This window comes from Dermacentor silvarum, chromosome 11 (assembly GCF_013339745.2).
Source record: "Dermacentor silvarum isolate Dsil-2018 chromosome 11, BIME_Dsil_1.4, whole genome shotgun sequence".
Taxonomy (NCBI): Eukaryota; Metazoa; Arthropoda; class Arachnida; order Ixodida; family Ixodidae; genus Dermacentor; species Dermacentor silvarum.
The window spans coordinates 75,006,711-75,024,387 of NC_051164.1; the positions used below are offsets into that span (position 1 = coordinate 75,006,711).

General features: G+C 46.9%; 2 protein-coding genes across 2 annotated transcripts; both read left to right on the forward strand.

The window, feature by feature from the left end:
• Positions 1 to 10,395: 10,395 nt before the first annotated feature.
• Positions 10,396 to 11,841, forward strand: LOC119434006 (intracellular coagulation inhibitor 2). The gene has a single exon (XM_037701302.2). It carries the CDS (start codon positions 10,438 to 10,440, stop codon positions 11,644 to 11,646), a length of 1,209 nt encoding a protein of 402 aa, XP_037557230.1. The 5' UTR covers positions 10,396 to 10,437; the 3' UTR covers positions 11,647 to 11,841.
• Positions 11,842 to 15,653: 3,812 nt separating this feature from the next.
• On the forward strand, positions 15,654 to 16,877 carry LOC119432680 (intracellular coagulation inhibitor 2). Its single transcript, XM_037699835.2, has one exon. The coding sequence runs from the start codon at positions 15,696 to 15,698 to the stop codon at positions 16,875 to 16,877; it is 1,182 nt and encodes a 393-aa protein (XP_037555763.2). The 5' UTR covers positions 15,654 to 15,695.
• The last annotated feature ends 800 nt before the right edge of the window (positions 16,878 to 17,677 follow it).

Here is a 17,677-nt window from a genome sequence, read left to right on the forward strand (position 1 = left end):
CCTCGACCGGTAGTTAGCAGAGAATGTTAAGCAGTGAAAGTCAAAACATCACCCATAATCACACGAAAACCACCGGAAAACGAACACAATCACAGAAACCCACAGAAGATCACAGAGAAGCACAAGAGCACCACAGCTCCGCTGTTTCAGCAGATTTCACATTGGGTGGAACTTTGTTTACTTTTTTTACAATAATATTGCACAGCGTTGTCTAAGGTTTTGGTATACATCACATCAGTATGTATACTAAGCGAGCGAATCGCGAAGAAAAATAAACACTGCTTTTTAGATTGTAATATTTAAAAAAAATTAATCAACGCAGAACCCGAGTTACAAATTTATAAATTTGTAACTCGGGTTCTGCGTTGATAGCGTGTATAGTGAACCGTTATGCATTGTAAAAGTTCAGGTGTCAATTGGAAATGTTTTCTGCTGTTCCTATGTTCGTGTAGCATTTCCGACTGATGTTTCAGTTGTCGCATGTCTTACAGTAAGAAGTTCTAGACGGGATGGTTGAGTGGCATCAATTTTTCTGAGCACATATGGAATATAGAAGAACGTCCACAGTGAATTTCATGACGCAAGCTCTGGCTTCAGCATATGACTATCAAGTTGTTCAGGATGCTAAACACATAGCTTGCGGTGCCTTGTGTTTGGTAATGTTGCACTGTAAAAAAAATTGCTTTGGTTTTACGGCAAATCTGCTGGTAATTTGTGACCGAACACTTTCCGTAAGTAAAAAACGGTCATTTCCGTAGAACGGACAACCGTAAAAATAGAGACCGTATTACAAAATACGAGTGCTTACATGTTCAGAAAACGGAAGACTCTGTATGCTGAATCGTATGGTTCGACCGTTAATGTACAGGTGCTTTCCGTATTCAGAAAACGGAAGGCGCTGTATGTTGAATCTGTGTACGACGGACATTACGACTCTACGACATTACGGTACGACTCTACGGTAATTACCGTATTTGCACGTGAATAACACGACCACGAATATCGCGAGGGGGGACTATCTGTCTCTCAGAAAAAGAAAGAAAATTTCTTACCATAGAAATTACTATACCAACAGGAATTATTCTCTAAAAACATAAAACAATGCAAGAAAGCGGATGTCCACAAGACTCATCGTTATTTCCAAATGCCGTCGAAAGATAACGTGAAAGGCCGATTGCTGACGTACTTATCCCCATCGGCGAGAACTGCATCTTCGTCCATAACATCCATCAAGGTTACTGAATGTCACTTCATAAATGCCCACGACACACTTGAACACGGCAGAGCCCTTTAGGCGCATTGCGCGGTGATGCACCGCGCGACTTCGAAGTCCGTTAACTTGACGCGCCGCACAGCAGCGCCTATCGTATCTTTCACGTCAATTAGTGGGTAAACAGTGATGAATGTTCATTACGCACTCGCATAACATAAGCTTAGACTATACGGAGAGACCTTTCAGAATTAAACCAAGCCAGGAAGTGCGATGGGCGAAGCGTGCAAGCCTGCGGCAATAAATGGACGCAGGAATAATTTATCGACACCAGCGACGCGCAAGTGCGGGCTGATATACTTTCTAAAGGGGTTTCTTCTTTATTTGTCATCGCGGGACCGTAAACACAGGGAGCGCCGCGCGTATACTGCGTATACCGCGGCTGCCTATATGCTGGAACCGCGCTCTTCTGCCCCTAGAAATATGGCCGCCGCCGGCTTTACTCGCTCGCGTGCACGGGTGGCCGCTGGGACTGCCACTGCAGTTTAATATAACCTCTCGGCTGTGACGAAGCAGTATGACGGCGCAGGAAATTTGTGCGCAAGGCAAGAGTGGTGTTTCGAAAATGTGTTCCGTGTCTCAACCGCACGACATTCAGCGACGATATTTGTCATGGGAGTCGCATAGCGTTAAGGGGCCCCGTGTCGCAGACTTTCATTGGCGATATCGCGTGTAACAAATGTTTGCGGCCGCACTAAAGACCTGCGCAGCGACTACGTTAATGTAGCGGGCTAATGTAGAGGAATGGACGTTCATCGTGAAAGCCGAAGCACACACAGAGCTAGGGGTAAGAAAAAGGAAGCGATAGGAAAGCGCTTTGCTCTTAGAACCTAAACATTTGACAAGCACACCACATATCCTCTTCTACGTGTGTCAGCTGTTGCGCTTCAAAAAAATCCTTGGCGGTGGACATCAGGCGCGCAGCCAGGGGGGGGGGGGGGGGGGGGGGGCTGATGGGGCTTCAGCCCCCCCCCCCGAAATTTTTTCGTGCCGGCATGCACCGCCGACCAAAACTACCACCGACGCTGGGAATAATAATAATAATAATAATAATAATAATAATAATAATAATAATAATAATAATAATAATAATAATAATAATAATAATAATAATAATTATTATTATTATTATTATTATTATTATTATTATTATTATTATTATTATTATTATTATTATTTATTTATTTATTTATTTATTTATTTATTTATTTCTGGATAATTTCTGGATTTAGTTCTGGATAAAAAGTTGCACGCTGGCAACTTGACCAGCCCAAAAGCCCATCAAAGGCAACAGAGGGCGTCGGGCGCTCACATGTGAGTAAACAGATGGGAAGGTGTCAATTTACAAAAACAGGAAGAAAAATAGGGAAAAAAACATAACATAGCACTATATTCAGTGCAGCATAAACTAAAGCAAATAAAGGGGGGGGAAAGTCATAGAGTATTGCATATGAACAAACTCATTAAACAACAAGGATTAGTTTGACTGAAAGTAGTTGTGCAGGCTGCATAAGGACAGAAGGTCTATTTCTCGTAAGGCGAGGTTATTAAGTAAAGTCGGAAGTGTATGTCGAAGCATTTGTTGACCATAATTCGTTCTTGAGTGCGGAATGTTCCATTGTTCAGGTGTCCTAGTGTCATAGGCTGCGACATGTTCGTGTAGGCGAGCTATGTTCAATCATTCTGCATTCTGTCTACAATGTCTTTTTCACGCTCGAAAGACATTTTGGCACGAACATTGCGAACTCGGGCTGGATTCATGGCACCTGGGGTGGATTTCGGGGCACCTGGGGTCACGTAACGCAAGGAGCCCCATCCGAGCACAAACTTTCAAGGGCTTTTCGATAGCGAGCGGGCGCGTTGCGGCATGTCGCAGCGGCCGCGGAATCTATGGAGTGCATGGATTGCAATTCCGAAACTGTATGGGTGTAACGTTCTCATAAACTTTTGACGCGAAAAGTGCACTGACGGTGCACTGAGGTGCACCATAGGCGTGCTTTAAAAGATTTTCAATTCTGGAACTTTATGGGGTTAATGCTGTTATAAACTTGGACCAACATGCGTGCACTGGAGCTCTCGTGCCCAAGCCGTTCCAGAAATGAAAGCACGCGCTCGCAATCTCCCACACACACGAAAATACTAAATATCACCATGACTGTCAGCTAGCAGCTGATAATTTTCTCCAAACATTTTCAGGACGCTTGCCCAATGTGACCGATCAGCTGGACCAGGTCAGGCAAAGTAAAATTTGAGAAAACAGGAGAAAGGAAATGGCCTATTATTGAGGAAATTCTTTTTGCGGGCTACAAGGTCTGGCTCTCGTTGGCCACAGGGACAGTGGTCCTATGGATTTAAGCATAGGCCCCGCTGAAAATACAGGTATTTTCAGAGCGCTTCTTCGCATGCGAGCTGATTGTGGAGATACATATCTGAAGAACCATTTGGAAAGTTGCCCCAGTAATGCCTCGTATTTAAGCCCAGATGCACAAAACCAAATTATAGAAATTTGGGGCGAAATTATCAAAGAAAGCCTAGTTGCAAAAGCAGGCTGCTTCTCCATGCGTCCTGACGAAACGACGGACATCACTGGAATCGAACAGCCTACTGTTTGTGCAAGGTACCTAAACAAGGATGCCAACGACATCGAAGGAGTGTGTTTAGGTTTTAGCACCGGAATAGATGCCCTCTCCCTTTGCGATTGCAGGTTCTATGTAAATGTGTACAAACTGTTCCCGATTCTAGTCACCCTTCCAGTGACCACTGCCAGCGCAGAGAGAATATTTTTTAACAAGAGTTTACTAAAAAACTACTTGCGCTCTACAATGTCTGTGGAACGCATGGTTAGACTGGTGCTTCTATACACCCACAGAGACGTCGGCATCAACGTGTCCGAAGTCATTGACCGCTTCGCTCAACTTCCCCGCCGAGAGAAGTTTGTCCTTTAGATAGCGAAGCAGGAACATTCAATGCAAATAAGAAGCTCTGTTCCTTCACGTCCATAATCTCGTAATTATGAAAACGTAGGACTGTTCGTTAGCTTTTAAAACCGCAGAAATTTTAGCCGTTTATTCTAGCAGTTAGCATCATGATCAAAATTATCATGCGAATACGAAAATTACGAGGACATCAATAACCAATGTTGACCGACCTTGCTCATTGAAAGCCCGGCCCACATGGCGTTTGCCAAAAACACACTCGGATATTGGGTAGTAACTTGCCGCATCATCTGTGGCTTTCGTTTGTCCTTTTCTTTCCTTTTTAGCTACCTGATTTTACTTCTTTTTTGAAACGAAGCAAAACCATCCTTTTATTTTGTGTGCAGAATAATTGTTTCCGCTGTGCAGGCAGTTAAATTACACATTTTCGTACTGATTTCTGCATTATTCCTCTATTATTCTACCTGTATGGTGCTGTCGCGACCGCTGCATGGCCCCAGTACATATCACGATTTCTGCGATCATAGTTTTGTTCTTGCCTAGATCATCTGTCTTTCTGTGCGCCAAGTTTACTATCTCTGACTCCGCAACGTGTTTATTTGTCTTGTTTGACGCATAATATACAGTGACGTTTGCTTAAATACGTAAATTTATTGGAGACTTAGACGTATATTTAAATATCTTGTTGCGAGGTGTTGTGTATACAAGCAGTGAACTTTGTTTCCAGCGACTCTTTTTTCCCTTTTAGCGAGTTGTATCTTCGCATTTGTATATTCCATTCTATCTTCGCATTTCTAATGTATATTTTGCAGAGCTCCTACTTTTATGTGACTTCCACAGATACGAAGATGAGAGGATTGCCCTTCGGACGGCTATGGGGCACTTAGACGACAGGCCTTTTACGGAGGAAAAGATCTTGGGCGCGTGGCCTCGTGCGTCTGCTGTGTGCAGGGCTACAAAGGCGCTGCTGTGTTTTTTGAAGTGCGCAAGCCTGTATGACCGCTTGTGACGAAACTCAGCGATGAACGCTTAACTGTAAATGTGCAACGTGTGAACTTCTCTCTTGCTTCTCTTTCAATCCCTTCTCCCCTTCCCCCGTGCAGGGTAGCCTACCGGGCTCAGCTCTCTCTCTCTCTCTCTCTCCTACTTTTTATTTCTACTCACTGTTGCGAGCATAATCTCGGCGTAATTACAATATACGACCGGTAACAGCTGCTCCTGCGCAATCTATTGCAACGAGGAACAGCGTCATTGAGGTTTTTTGCTGGCCGTTGCATATGTTCAAAAATGTAAACAAGGTTCTTGAATGACGAAGATTCATCAAAATATTTGTCCTCAACTTATTCATTTCATGACCTTTACGTTCTTCATATCAGCTGTATACAACCCGCCGTGGTTGCTCAGTGGCTATGGTGTTGGGCTGCTGAGCACGAGGTCGCGGGATCGAATCCCGGCCCCGGCGGCCGCATTTCGATGGAGGCGAAATGCAAAAACGCCCGTGTGCTTGCGTTGTAGTGCACGTTAAAGAACCCCAGGTGGTCAAAATTAATCCGGAGCCCTCCACTACGGCGTGCCTCATAATCAGAACTGGTTTTGGCACGTAAAACCCCAGAAAGAAGAAGAAGATGCTGAGCACGAGGTCGCGGGATCGAATCCCGGCCATGGCGGCCGCATTTCGATGGGGGCGAAATGCGAAAACACCCGTGTACTTAGATTTAGGTGCACGTTAAAGAACCCCAGGTGGTCAAAATTTCCGGAGTCCCCCACTACGGCGTGCCTCATAATCAGAACTGGTTTTGGCACGTAAAACCCCATAATTTAATTTAATTTAAATATCAGCTGTATACACTGCTTTGCTGGTTTCGAACTGATATAGTTCTAATGTCCGTGTGATATTTTCTTTTCTTATTAAATAGACAAAAAAAAAACGCGGCCGCATTGATATCAGTTATTTCTGCCAGAATTTTGAGGGCATCCGTATATATCCTTTTATGAAAAAATACATATTTTACTTGACAGTGCGTAGCGTTCAATAATTTGTTTGCAGCATCTAATATACAATGGCATTGGCAATGCAGTTATTATTCATGTATTTGATCCCTCGACAACTTCTATAAGGAGGAGGCCGCGCTTTAACCTGAGCGCCCCCCGAACAAAATTTCTGGCTACGCCACTGGTGGACATCGACCGTCTCGCCATCTCGCTGCATCCGCAGACAGCTCACTTCAGACCGGAGAACACGGTATACTTCTTATGTGCATCGGCAAATGCGGTGTGCACAAAATGTGCTATAGAATTAAGTTCCGTCATTCTCCCGATATTGCATCGCGGAGTGCAATTGAGTAGGCGTGGCGCGCCCCGGCCTGTTGACAGGGAACAGAGTGACGTCAGAGCGATAACCCGAAGCGGTGGCTCGCAGGCTATGATATTATACCGCCGCTGAGTGCCTGGTTGTGTCTAGTCGATTTCCGGTCGCGGCACCTGGATGTGGGTAGAGTGTGGATATGTTCGTGCACGTAAAAGTAACACTGTACAAACATAAACAGCAAACCACTTTAGACTGCCAAAGTATTCCAAAACTCGTTCCATTTTCGTTAATTTCGCGAAAAGAGGCCGATTACTGGAAGGGAAAAAAATGAAGGCCAAACTTTCAATTGAATTTCGCGCCAGAAATTTCAGCACCGGTATACGTCAGTGTGACGTGGCGGATTTCGAAATAGTATTTTTTCGTATTTGGGCTGTTATGGAGGCAGTAAATAGTTCTTGAAAGCTTGCTATGTGTTCATTCTTTGGCTCGTTTAGGATACGGTGCATGTCTATATTTACCCGATAAATAAGTTAGGTAGACCCGAGAAGAGGCGGCCAGAACCTGTGACGTCATGTCGAGCTGTTGCGGGAACTTCAAGAAGGCGTCGCCACCGGTCATTTTATTGCGATAGCAATTATAGGGACACTTCAACCGGATTTCTGCCGTCGCCGTCGCCGTGAGGTTCCGTATAGATAAAATCTTCGCCGCGCGCCGTATGCCCGAGCGGAAGCGTGCGGGAACGCGCGCTATCACGGAGAGTGAACGCACTCAATCTCCCACGCGCAAGCAAGGAAGCGGGAAGCCAGTGCCGGAGGGAGCGGGGGGGGGGGGGGGCACTTCTACTCTGCCAACAACCGCGCTCGTCGCTCGCCCGCACCGTCTCTTATCTCCACACGGCTCTGACCTTTATGCACTGTGCATTCGCCGCTCAGTTTCTGTTGAAGCGATAGACCGCACGTACCTTCGCCCGCTGCAGCGTATGCGCTTGCTGCCAGCGTTTTGACAGTCGTTGTCTGCAGTCATTCAGTGTGATCTATTCACGTTTGTTTGTGCGCGCTCACACCACGCTTGTTCATTCAGTTAGTAATAGCCGGGCCACATTTTCCAACGCACGCTACACATGTAATGCTGCCCGGATCGGCAGTGCAGCGCTACAGGTGTGTCTTCGCACGCGCTGCCCACGGGAAGCGCTTCTCATCAACACCACCGTTTCACACGCGCTTTCTCGTGGTCATTGAGTCTCTCTTCATGTCGGTCTACTAACGCCGCAGCACACCTGCTTACTTAATCAGCTCATGTTTACTACAAGTCATATTGCCGCCAAAGCCGCTCACCTTACTTCGTATGACATTGCTGTGTTGCTATCGCATTCATTGCTTCGCCCTTAGGGCGAAACTGTGACATTTTTATTCTTACGTGTTTTCTGGCTTATCTAGTCTCCTGTCCCAGTAAGACCGCATTTTTCGATATTGTAGAGGCGTAATTTACTAATAGATAGTTAGCACGTGACCTCATGGACTCGGTTGCTCGCCGGGCTGGTTCACCAACATGGCGCCTATAGGATGACGGCGGTGCAAGTCATCTATACAGCCACACCTGCTCTTTCTCTCTCTCTCTCTCTCGAGTGTGCCTTTAATGAGCCCCACCCAGCTGGTACAAAATTTATCCGGAGCCCTCCCTTCTACGGCGTCTCTCCTTATAGTCCACGTGCAGGAGCAGAGCTAACTGGAATATAGAGTTCGGAAGCAGCATGCTTCCAGCTTCCCTATTTTATTTACGCGTAGTTCGCGATGTTTAATGACATCACCTATTACAGAATGTGGTGGTTTGAATACATTTTAAAATATGGATAAACACAATAGGTTAAGCTCATCGCAAAGGAGGCTGTCTCTAGCTGTGCAGTTCGCCTGAGAACCGCCGTGAAATCAACTCGTAAGAAATTGTGCAATACCGTGGGTATATGCTAATCAAATGTGTACGTCTACTACTATATAATTGGTTAGCCCTTTCTCAGTTATCCTACGCATACCTAGTGTGGGGCAAAACCAGAAAAACGAATCTAAACCGACTGTTGTTAATTCGAAAGAAGTTTATGAAGAATAATTGCAAACGTCCCATATGATTTTCACATGCAACCCTTTAAACAATTGAGGGTTATAAATGTAAATATTATGACTGTCGTTTACTCGAGTCATGCTGCTCGGGCACTAAAAAGAACTATTCTTTTTACAGCGAGATTTCATAATTAAGAGAAAATATTGCCGTATTCACTATACGCGTCGCCCCAATATTTGACACATACCTACTCCTTGTAACACCTATGCGAAACCATCAATGACTTTTACACTTCCAGCTTTGCTGAATAAATTTTCCGTCAAATCTGCAGCTGTGTAAAAAAAAAAAAACAAAAAAAAAACAATGCGACATTACTTTTTGTAAATTATGTTGTACTTAATTATTTATTTTCTTTCTATTTATTATATTATAATGTTAGGCTGTGTTCCTTTGTATTTTGCAAAATGCTCATGTTCCCGTGTGAAATAATTCTCTGTACATGTGTGCACAAGCAGTCATTTGTATGAAAAGTGCTTGTAGACTGCTGCTGCTGTGCAACGGGGCAACCACCACGGCAAGCTACTGATCTCGGTAGCATTTAGTGGCTACTGCCTTCATTGTATATCTTATTCAAGGAGAATACACTCAAATTCAAAAGCTGCAGAATTATTTTTGAATCATTGCTGCATCAACTGATGCAGCAGCGCTCCCTCGAACTGATTAACGTTAAAACGTTTCGATGACAGTGTTAAACACAACGACCGCTATTCTTTTGACCGCTAACGCGCTCGTATGTTGCCGTCACCTCGAGCTGTCCCGAAAGCCTCCCCGTCATTAGCTGTCCCGCAGCTATGGAAACTGATTTATGGTTGTGGCTGCGTGGCTGTGCCGTTCTGCTGCTGGGCATTAGGTCAGGGGTCCGAGTCCCGGCCGCTGTGACCGAGTTTCGATGTGGCCGAAATGCAAGAACGCCCATGTGCCTTAAATTCAGGCGTCCATTTCAGCACTCAAATGTTCAATATAATCCGGAACCCTTTACTACGGTGTCCTCAATAGCACCAGTCTTGCTTCGGGATGTTAAAGTTAGTCAATCAATCAATCAACCAATCAATCAAAACGTCGTGTACAAGTTCGTTGCATCTAATCGTGGCATCCGAACAGCCGGGACTGTTTAAGGACGCTAGCAGTTGCTAGTCGAACACTGACAACACAATTAGTGGAGAAGGTGGTGGTCACACTTTTTACGAGGAAAAAAAAATAAGAAAACAATCATACTGGTAATTTTTCCCGCATGTTCAACAGCATGAAGTTATTGTGTTCAGCTTAGGAGCAGTACAGGTAAATTTCATAGCAATCATAATTGTCCGACACTTTGTCTCACTAGCTTAAAGATGTCTCAATCGCAATTTAAGATCCCCCCCCCCCCCCTTTTTTTAACGTGTGCGTTAGAAGCGTTGCGAGATTGATTTTCCTTTCTCTGTATAATTTACAACTCACTGCATTGAAATAACACGTGTGCATTGAAATGTACTCGCCTAAGTGCTCATCCTGTCATGACCTTCGACACACGTGCCCTGCAATTGCGCCAGACGACGACATTTCGTGGGAAACACGCAGTTCTATTCAACAACCGCGCGCTACAGTAATCAGTCTTTTTGACGGTGCTATGAATGACCATTTATCCGTAAAAAACCCTTGGTACCTGGACAAGGCGATAACGGAAATGACGGGACGTTCTGCCGACTCGGGGAATGTCCTCAATTGATGTTTGTCGCGGGCAACGATAAGGGAACAATGGAAGTCCGCTTGCCCATAAATGTTCGCCAGTGAAGCACCTCGCATCACTTGAAAGCACAACCGCCTTCAAGATGGCTTCCGTCGTTGCCGCAGTCCTGATGTGCGCGGCATTCCTAGCGCCAGCCTCTGCCCAAGATGCCGAACTTCGTCACGCTCGGGCCAACAACGGTTTCGGCGTCGCTCTCTTCAAGGAACTCTGTTCGAAGAGGGCGGACCAGAACGTCTTCTTTTCACCCGCCAGCATCAGCATCGCCTTGGGAATGCTGTACGCCGGAGCTGGGGGCAAGACCCTCGAGGAGTTGTCTTCCGTTCTGGGACTCTCGGGCGCTGAGCTCGTCGACAGGAACGTCGTGCTGACGGCCTACAAGTCACTCGTCGAGACGAAGCCCGCTAACGCCACTTTGGACATAGCCAACACGGTCCTCATTCAGAAGGACTTCGAGATCCTGGACCAGTACAGGAATGACGTAGTCAACTACTTCCAGGCAGAAGCGAGGTCAGTGGACTTCGTTCGAGATGGCTCGAGAGTGACGGCCGAAATCAACAAATGGGTGAAAGACAAGACCAAGGGAAAGATCCCGAAGCTGCTAGACGAGGCTTTGCCAATGAACACCGTAGCCTTTCTCATCAACGCCGTCTACTTCAAGGGAACGTGGGTGACCAAGTTCCAAGCGCGTAACACCAAGCCGCTACCTTTCTACAACCAGGGTCGACACGAGGTGAGAGTGGCCACCATGTCGGTTCGTCGGCACTTCGGCTACGCCGCGGTGGGCGAATTGAATGCGAGGGCTTTGGAAGTCCCCTACTCGGGAGACAGGTTCAGCATGATCATCGTGCTTCCGGAGAGCAAGACCGGGCTGCCGACGGTCGAAGCCAGCCTCACAAGCGGCCTGGTGGACAAGATCGCGAACGATCTAACGCCGAGAGACGTCCAGCTGTGGCTGCCCAAGTTCAAGCTGCAGACCGACTACGATCTCGTGGCGCCGCTCCGTAGGCTGGGACTCGAAAGCGCCTTTGGTAACAGTGCGGACTTTTCAGGCATCAGCGGCAGGAACGACTTGGCGGTGTCCGACGTCAAGCACAAGGCCATGGTCGAAGTTAGCGAGGAAGGCACTGTGGCAGCTGCCGTAACTTCAGTCCGTATCAGGTGGAAGAGTACAAAAAGCGTTGGACCTCGGCCTCCCATTTCGTTCCGCGTCGAGCACCCGTTTGCGTTTTTCATTTGGGACAAAGTGAGCAAGCGTGCGCTTTTCATGGGGGCGGTTAGGAGTCTCAACTGATCTATCATTGCGCGTACGTGTAACCCAATTTCTCAAACGTTCCCGACAAGTCTGTTAACAACTTGCAAAAATTGAGTTAGTGCATCTCAATTGTTCCGTGATAGTCTTCGCTTCGACGTCGTCGCTCGAATTCCTTGCGTTGCTTGGGACTTAAAGTGCAATCGGCTATTATCTCATTTTGTAAAGGTAGATAAATGGTTTCCCGTCTTTTATCATTAACGATACGTAGCTTAAACACAGCCACACACAATGAAATAAAAGAGTGGATTGGCAACTGCTGCCTGGAGGGGCACAACACACTCCTTATGTTTTCTTGTTCGTTTCGTTTATTAGGGATCAATTTAGCAGGGTAATCGATTGGATTCGGTTAGAAAATTTCGAACTGCCAAGCAAACATTTCTGTCGCTGAAACTTATAATAGAACCGCCAAAAGACAGGATCCCTGATATGGACAAATTTATGCCAGCACTGCGTAGCGGAGTTAGTAATAATTTTTGTCGTATTGGAGCGAAACGTCTGCAGGACAAAAAGAAATGACCTGTTGTCTCTAGTTCGCCACAGAGTGGTGGCCGATAGCGGTAAATTTTTTTCTTTCTTTCTGAAGTATGTCAGAAAAAACAAACAAACATGTGTTTTACTCAAGGTTTCCTTTTTGTCTGTTTCTTTCATTTATCCATGCATGTACTTTTCTTCACTATTAAGTCAGGCCAACCTCCCTCGAGAATGCGAGCCATGCTTTGAGGCAACTGCAATACCAGCAACGACACACTGCTGATTATATTCAAATTCACGCATTTCTAGATCCAGTGACCTCTTTGTAATTTGCCTAACAAGATTGAATCTGTTGACCATTACTGTTTTGAATGTCTTCGATTTTCAGCCCGCACGTAAAAGCTTCTTGAAGCGTTGTAAGTAAGCCTGCCTCCATGGGTTCTAGCCACATTGATGAATTGCTGCGAAAGGATTCAGATGGGAGTTCTGGGGTTTTACGTGCCAAGATCACGATCTGATTATGAGGCACGCCGTAGTGGATCATATTTTTATGATCAGAGTCACCATACGTAGCCTTATTCCTACACGTCAGTAAATTTATCTCTGTACAATATGACGTCACGACAATGTTGATGACGCCAGCCAGGTCCTGCGTTTCGAGACCGAATTATTAAATTAAGCTATCTCATTAAAAAAAAACACACACAAAGGTTTTGTTCACTCACAAAGTCAAACATTCATAGACGTTTCGGAACCCATATGGCTTCCTTGTTCACAATCGATAGTGAACGAGAAGACGTGTTCTGAAACGTCAACTGACTTTTGACTTCGTCTGTGACTTGTGAACAAAACATCAATAAATTTGATTTGGTTAGCGATCTGTAAACAAGGAATTCGCTTGGGCTCAGAAATGTCAATTCAATTTTGATTTAGGACAGTAACCATAAGCCTTTGTGTTTATTTTTTTTAATATGCTACGTGAGCAAAGGTGTTATCGCCGAAACCCTGACAAAACTATCTACGAAATGTTTTCCAACCTTCATACTTGCTAACTGCAATCCTTTTATACGTGCTGAAATCATGTGCTAGGGCTTCTACAACTGAAGTCTGACGACGCAAGAAAAAAAAAAAAAAGGTACCTTTTACGCCATCGTAGGAAAAATGGCGCTCGTTCTCGGTCGCTTCCTTCCCCTCTTTCGTCACCGTGTCGCCGAAAGTAGTGTTCTTCATGTTAATCTCTGCGATGGAGGACGAAGACATCCATTCAAACCTTTTATATAGAATAATGACCCACGACCTCGGATGAAAGCGGCAGACGTTGGCCGCAAGCGCTAGTTCAGGACACTGCGGACAGAGGTCGCTTCCTGCAGACGCCGCAGACAACAAGGAGATAACTCAAGCTGTTCGTTGGGCCGGACCGGCGGTGATGTCGGAGACGTGAGGAAAGGCAGGGGGGCGGCGACATCGACGACAGAGACACTCTTTTTGCTGCCAGTTTCAGTTTCAAGCAGCCTGCCAAGGGCAATTGTTCGCGTAGGTCCCGCATGAACTGCGCTATTCAAAATTTGATCGTTGGTCTAGGTAGTGTCGAGGACGGGCCCCAAAGTACTAATTTGCTGTAGCCACCTACTGTTGTTAATTGGAAAGTTAATAAGCGTAAATTCGCTGATTACGCACATAAGTGCGGAAGTTGCTCTGTATCTAGAGGCCGCCATTCCGTACACTTGAATGGTGAATATAACGTGACCAAGATTTACATTTTTCTAATGTTAAAAATATGGTACAGATAAAAAAAAAGCACCCTGTATATGTATACAGAGTGTTTTAACAAAGTCGTGCCAAACGTTTTTTTTAAATCACGTGTGAGTTACGAGAATGCAACCAACTTACTATTGTTGGCGGCCCTATTGAGCGAAAGGTACTTTTTACTACGAACTTAGGTATTTATTTACAATATTTATTTCACTTGACTTCATATTTATTTCAATCAGTGGAGAAGGCAGTGGTAACACTTTTTACGAAGAAAAAAATAGAACAATCATATTTATGATTTTTGCCGCATGTTCAACAGCCAGAAGTTATTGTGTTCAGCTTTGGAGCAGTACAGGTAAATTCCATAGCAAACATAATTGTCCGACACTTTGTCTCTGTCACAGACCCCGTGAACGAGGCGCAGACGCCGGACCAAATTCCAAAGCCGACTTATCAGCTTCCGAAAATAATCCCACGAAAGCAAGGACAATTTGTAATGGGCCCTCTGGTGCGCCAGCGAACGCCGGTTGTTGTCCAAAGACCGAGTCAGAGCCCAGAGTTGTCAAAACACTACAAAATATATTCATACAAGGCAGTTACACGCAAACTTGCACACTTAGACTAGACACAACACAATACAATTCAGACGGGTATTCACAAAACACAGGAAAATAATTAACGACAAGCACTAAGAGTCCAACACGTAAAGTACAAATTGAATAGGAAGAATAAGTGTCCAATCGCATTCACCCGTGTTGGTCTTGGAGTCAGACGATCTCGGCGTAGCTCGGGGCAAATCTCGAAGAAGGAACTTCTTCCGGAAATGTAGACGCTCGAATAACTCGTCGACTAGCTTGCCGGGGAATGGCCTTCGTCTGCAGACGGTCAGTCTTCACGTAACACGTTGCATCTCTTTACCGGAGCGGTCTGAGCTCCCTGAGATTTTCGCACGGCGGTTTATATAGTCCCGCAGGGGGTTCTCGAACTTTCCTATCGGAGTCGGGATCCCGTAGCATGGCAAACGCCTGGCAATCTTCTAGTCTTTCCTCGCACCTTCGACCGCCGCCGTCAGAGCGTCGTCGACGGAGGGGGGGGGGGGGGTGATGACTCATCCTGTTGGCGCACGCTCACGCTGTAGTAATCTATCTCTCGACTCCCCGGGTGAGAAGGTGTCTAGGCGCCCGTGCTCTCTCTCTCTCTCTCTGGTTACCGTCGCTTCGTCTATGCTTCTAGAGGTCTCGACTCCGTTGGTCGCGTCGGCTGTTTGAGGCGTATGCGCTCTCTCCCTCTGTTGAAGCTGCCGCGGGCCCGGCGTGTTTCTTTCGCTGGCTTGCGTGACACCCGACGCGCGCTTTGATTACGCGCTTTTGTGACAGTCTCACTAGTGTAAAGTTGTCTCAATCGCAATTGGAGGTCCCCCCCTTTTTAACCTCTGCGTTAGAAATGTTGCGAGATTGATTTTCCTTTCTCTGTATAATTTACAACTCGCTGCATTGAAATAACACATGTGCATTGAAATGTATTCGCCTCAGTACTCATCCTGTTATGACCTCGACAGACGTGCCCTGCAATTGCGCCAGACGACGACATTGCACGGATTACCCGTGGGCACCTGGGCAAGGCGATAACGGAAATGACGGGACGTTCTGTCGACTCGGGGAGTGTCCTCAATTGATGTTTGTCGCGGGCAACGATAAGGGAACAATGGAAGTCCGCTTGCCTATAAATGCTCGCCAGTAAAGCACCTCGCATCACTTGAAAGCACAAGCGCTTTCAAGGTGGCTTCCGTCGTTGCCGCAGTCCTGATGTGCTCAGCATTCCCAGCGCCAGCCTCCGCCCAAGATGCCGAACTTCGTCACGCTCGGGCCAACAACGGTTTCGGCGTCGCTCTCTTCAAGGAACTCTGTTCGAAGAGGGCGGACCAGAACATCTTCTTTTCGCCCGCCAGCATCAGCATCGCTTTGGGAATGCTGTACGCTGGAGCTGGGGGCAAGACCCTCGAGGAGTTGTCTTCCGTTCTGGGACTCTCGGGCGCTGAGCTCGTCGACAGGAACGTCGTGCTGACGGTCTACAAGTCACTCGTCGAGACGAAGTCCGCTAACGCCACTTTGGACATAGCCAACACGGTCCTCATTCAGAAGGACTTCGAGATCCTGGAGCAGTACAGGAATGACGTAGTCAACTACTTCCAGGCAGAAGCGAGGCCAGTGGACTTTGTTCGGGATGGCTCGAGAGTGACGGCCGAAATTAACGAATGGGTAAAAGACAAGACCAAGGGAAAGATCCCGAAGCTGCTGGACGAGGCTCTGCCAATGAACACCGTAGCCTTTCTCATCAACGCCGTCTACTTCAAGGGAACGTGGGTGACCAAGTTCCAAGCGCGTGACACCAAGCTGCTATCTTTCTACAACCAGGGTCGACACGAGGTGAGAGTGGCCACCATGTCGGTTCGTCGGCACTTCGGCTACGCCGTGGTGGACGAATTGAATGCGAGGGCTTTGGAAGTCCCCTACGCGGGGGACAGGTTCAGCATGATCATCGTGCTTCCGGAGAGCAAGACCGGGCTGCCGACGGTCGAAGCCAGCCTCCCAAGCGTCCTGGTGGACAAGATCGCGAACGATCTAACGCCGAGGGACGTCCAGCTGTGGCTGCCCAAGTTCAAACTGCAGACCGACTACAACCTTGTGGTGCCGCTCCGTAGGCTGGGAATCGAAAGCGCCTTTGGTAACAGTGCGGACTTTTCAGGCATCAGCGGCAGGAACGACTTGGCGTTGTCCGACGTCAAGCACAAGGCCATGGTCGAAGTTAGCGAGGAAGGCACTGTGGCTGCTGCCGTAACTTCAGTTCATATCAGGTGGCAGTGTGCAAGAAGCGTTGGACCTCCGCCTCCCATTTCGTTCCGCGTCGAGCACCCGTTTGCGTTTTTCATTTGGGACAAAGTGAGCAAGCGTGCGCTTTTCATGGGGGCGGTTAGGAGTCTCAACTGATCTATCATTGCGCGTATGTGTAACCCAATTTCTCAAACGTTCCCGACGAGTCTGTTAACAACTTGCAAACTTGACTTAGTGCATCTCAATTGTTCCGTGATACTCACGCTTCGACGTCGTCGCTCGACGCGCGCCAGAATATACCGCGCGTCGTCTGTTCACCGATGACGCCATCGATAAGGCATGCGGTGAGCGCGGCCACCGATACCGTATATGGAAACAAAGCGCTGCATGAGCGGAGGTCTGTCTGTGGCTGCTGCTGTGAATCTCTCGTGATCTCCCGATTAGCGAGGCAGTCGCGCCACATTTCGCTCCGTTTGGAACGTGTCGCACGAGATAGATTTGTCCGCGTCGCCAATATATCGCGAAATCAATACACGTATGGAGCTTCGCTCAAATTTCGCATTAGGGAGTTTCGTAATTGTCGGTGAATATTTTTACGAAGCTTCAATTCAGTCGGCGTCGCGCGGTGAGCGAAGGGGCGGACAAGCGAAGGCAAGCGAGAAACCACAGCGCCCGCGTAGTCGTTCATTTAACGCCTGTAACATTGGTATTACTCCACTATTGAAGAATTCTTGCTGTGTTCATTGTAGATTGGTACGTAGCTGCACTGTGTAACAAATTTTCGAGCTCACTGCCTCCACCCGCTCTCCCCACCTCCCCTTGTGTTTGGCATGCATGGCGTCTGCTATTGGGAAGACGGGCACAAACGAAGGAAACCTGGCGTATTTTTTTTTGCCTTGACAAGCCACACATTGTGTGTAGGGAATCGGATTTCTGAATAATTTTGTTGAATAGGC

Bases quoted from the DNA above. Each gene is read 5' to 3' on its own strand.
- LOC119434006 (XM_037701302.2), top strand. From the start codon at position 10,438: ATGGCTTCCGTCGTTGCCGCAGTCCTGATGTGCGCGGCATTCCTAGCG.
- LOC119432680 (XM_037699835.2), top strand. From the start codon at position 15,696: ATGTGCTCAGCATTCCCAGCGCCAGCCTCCGCCCAAGATGCCGAACTT.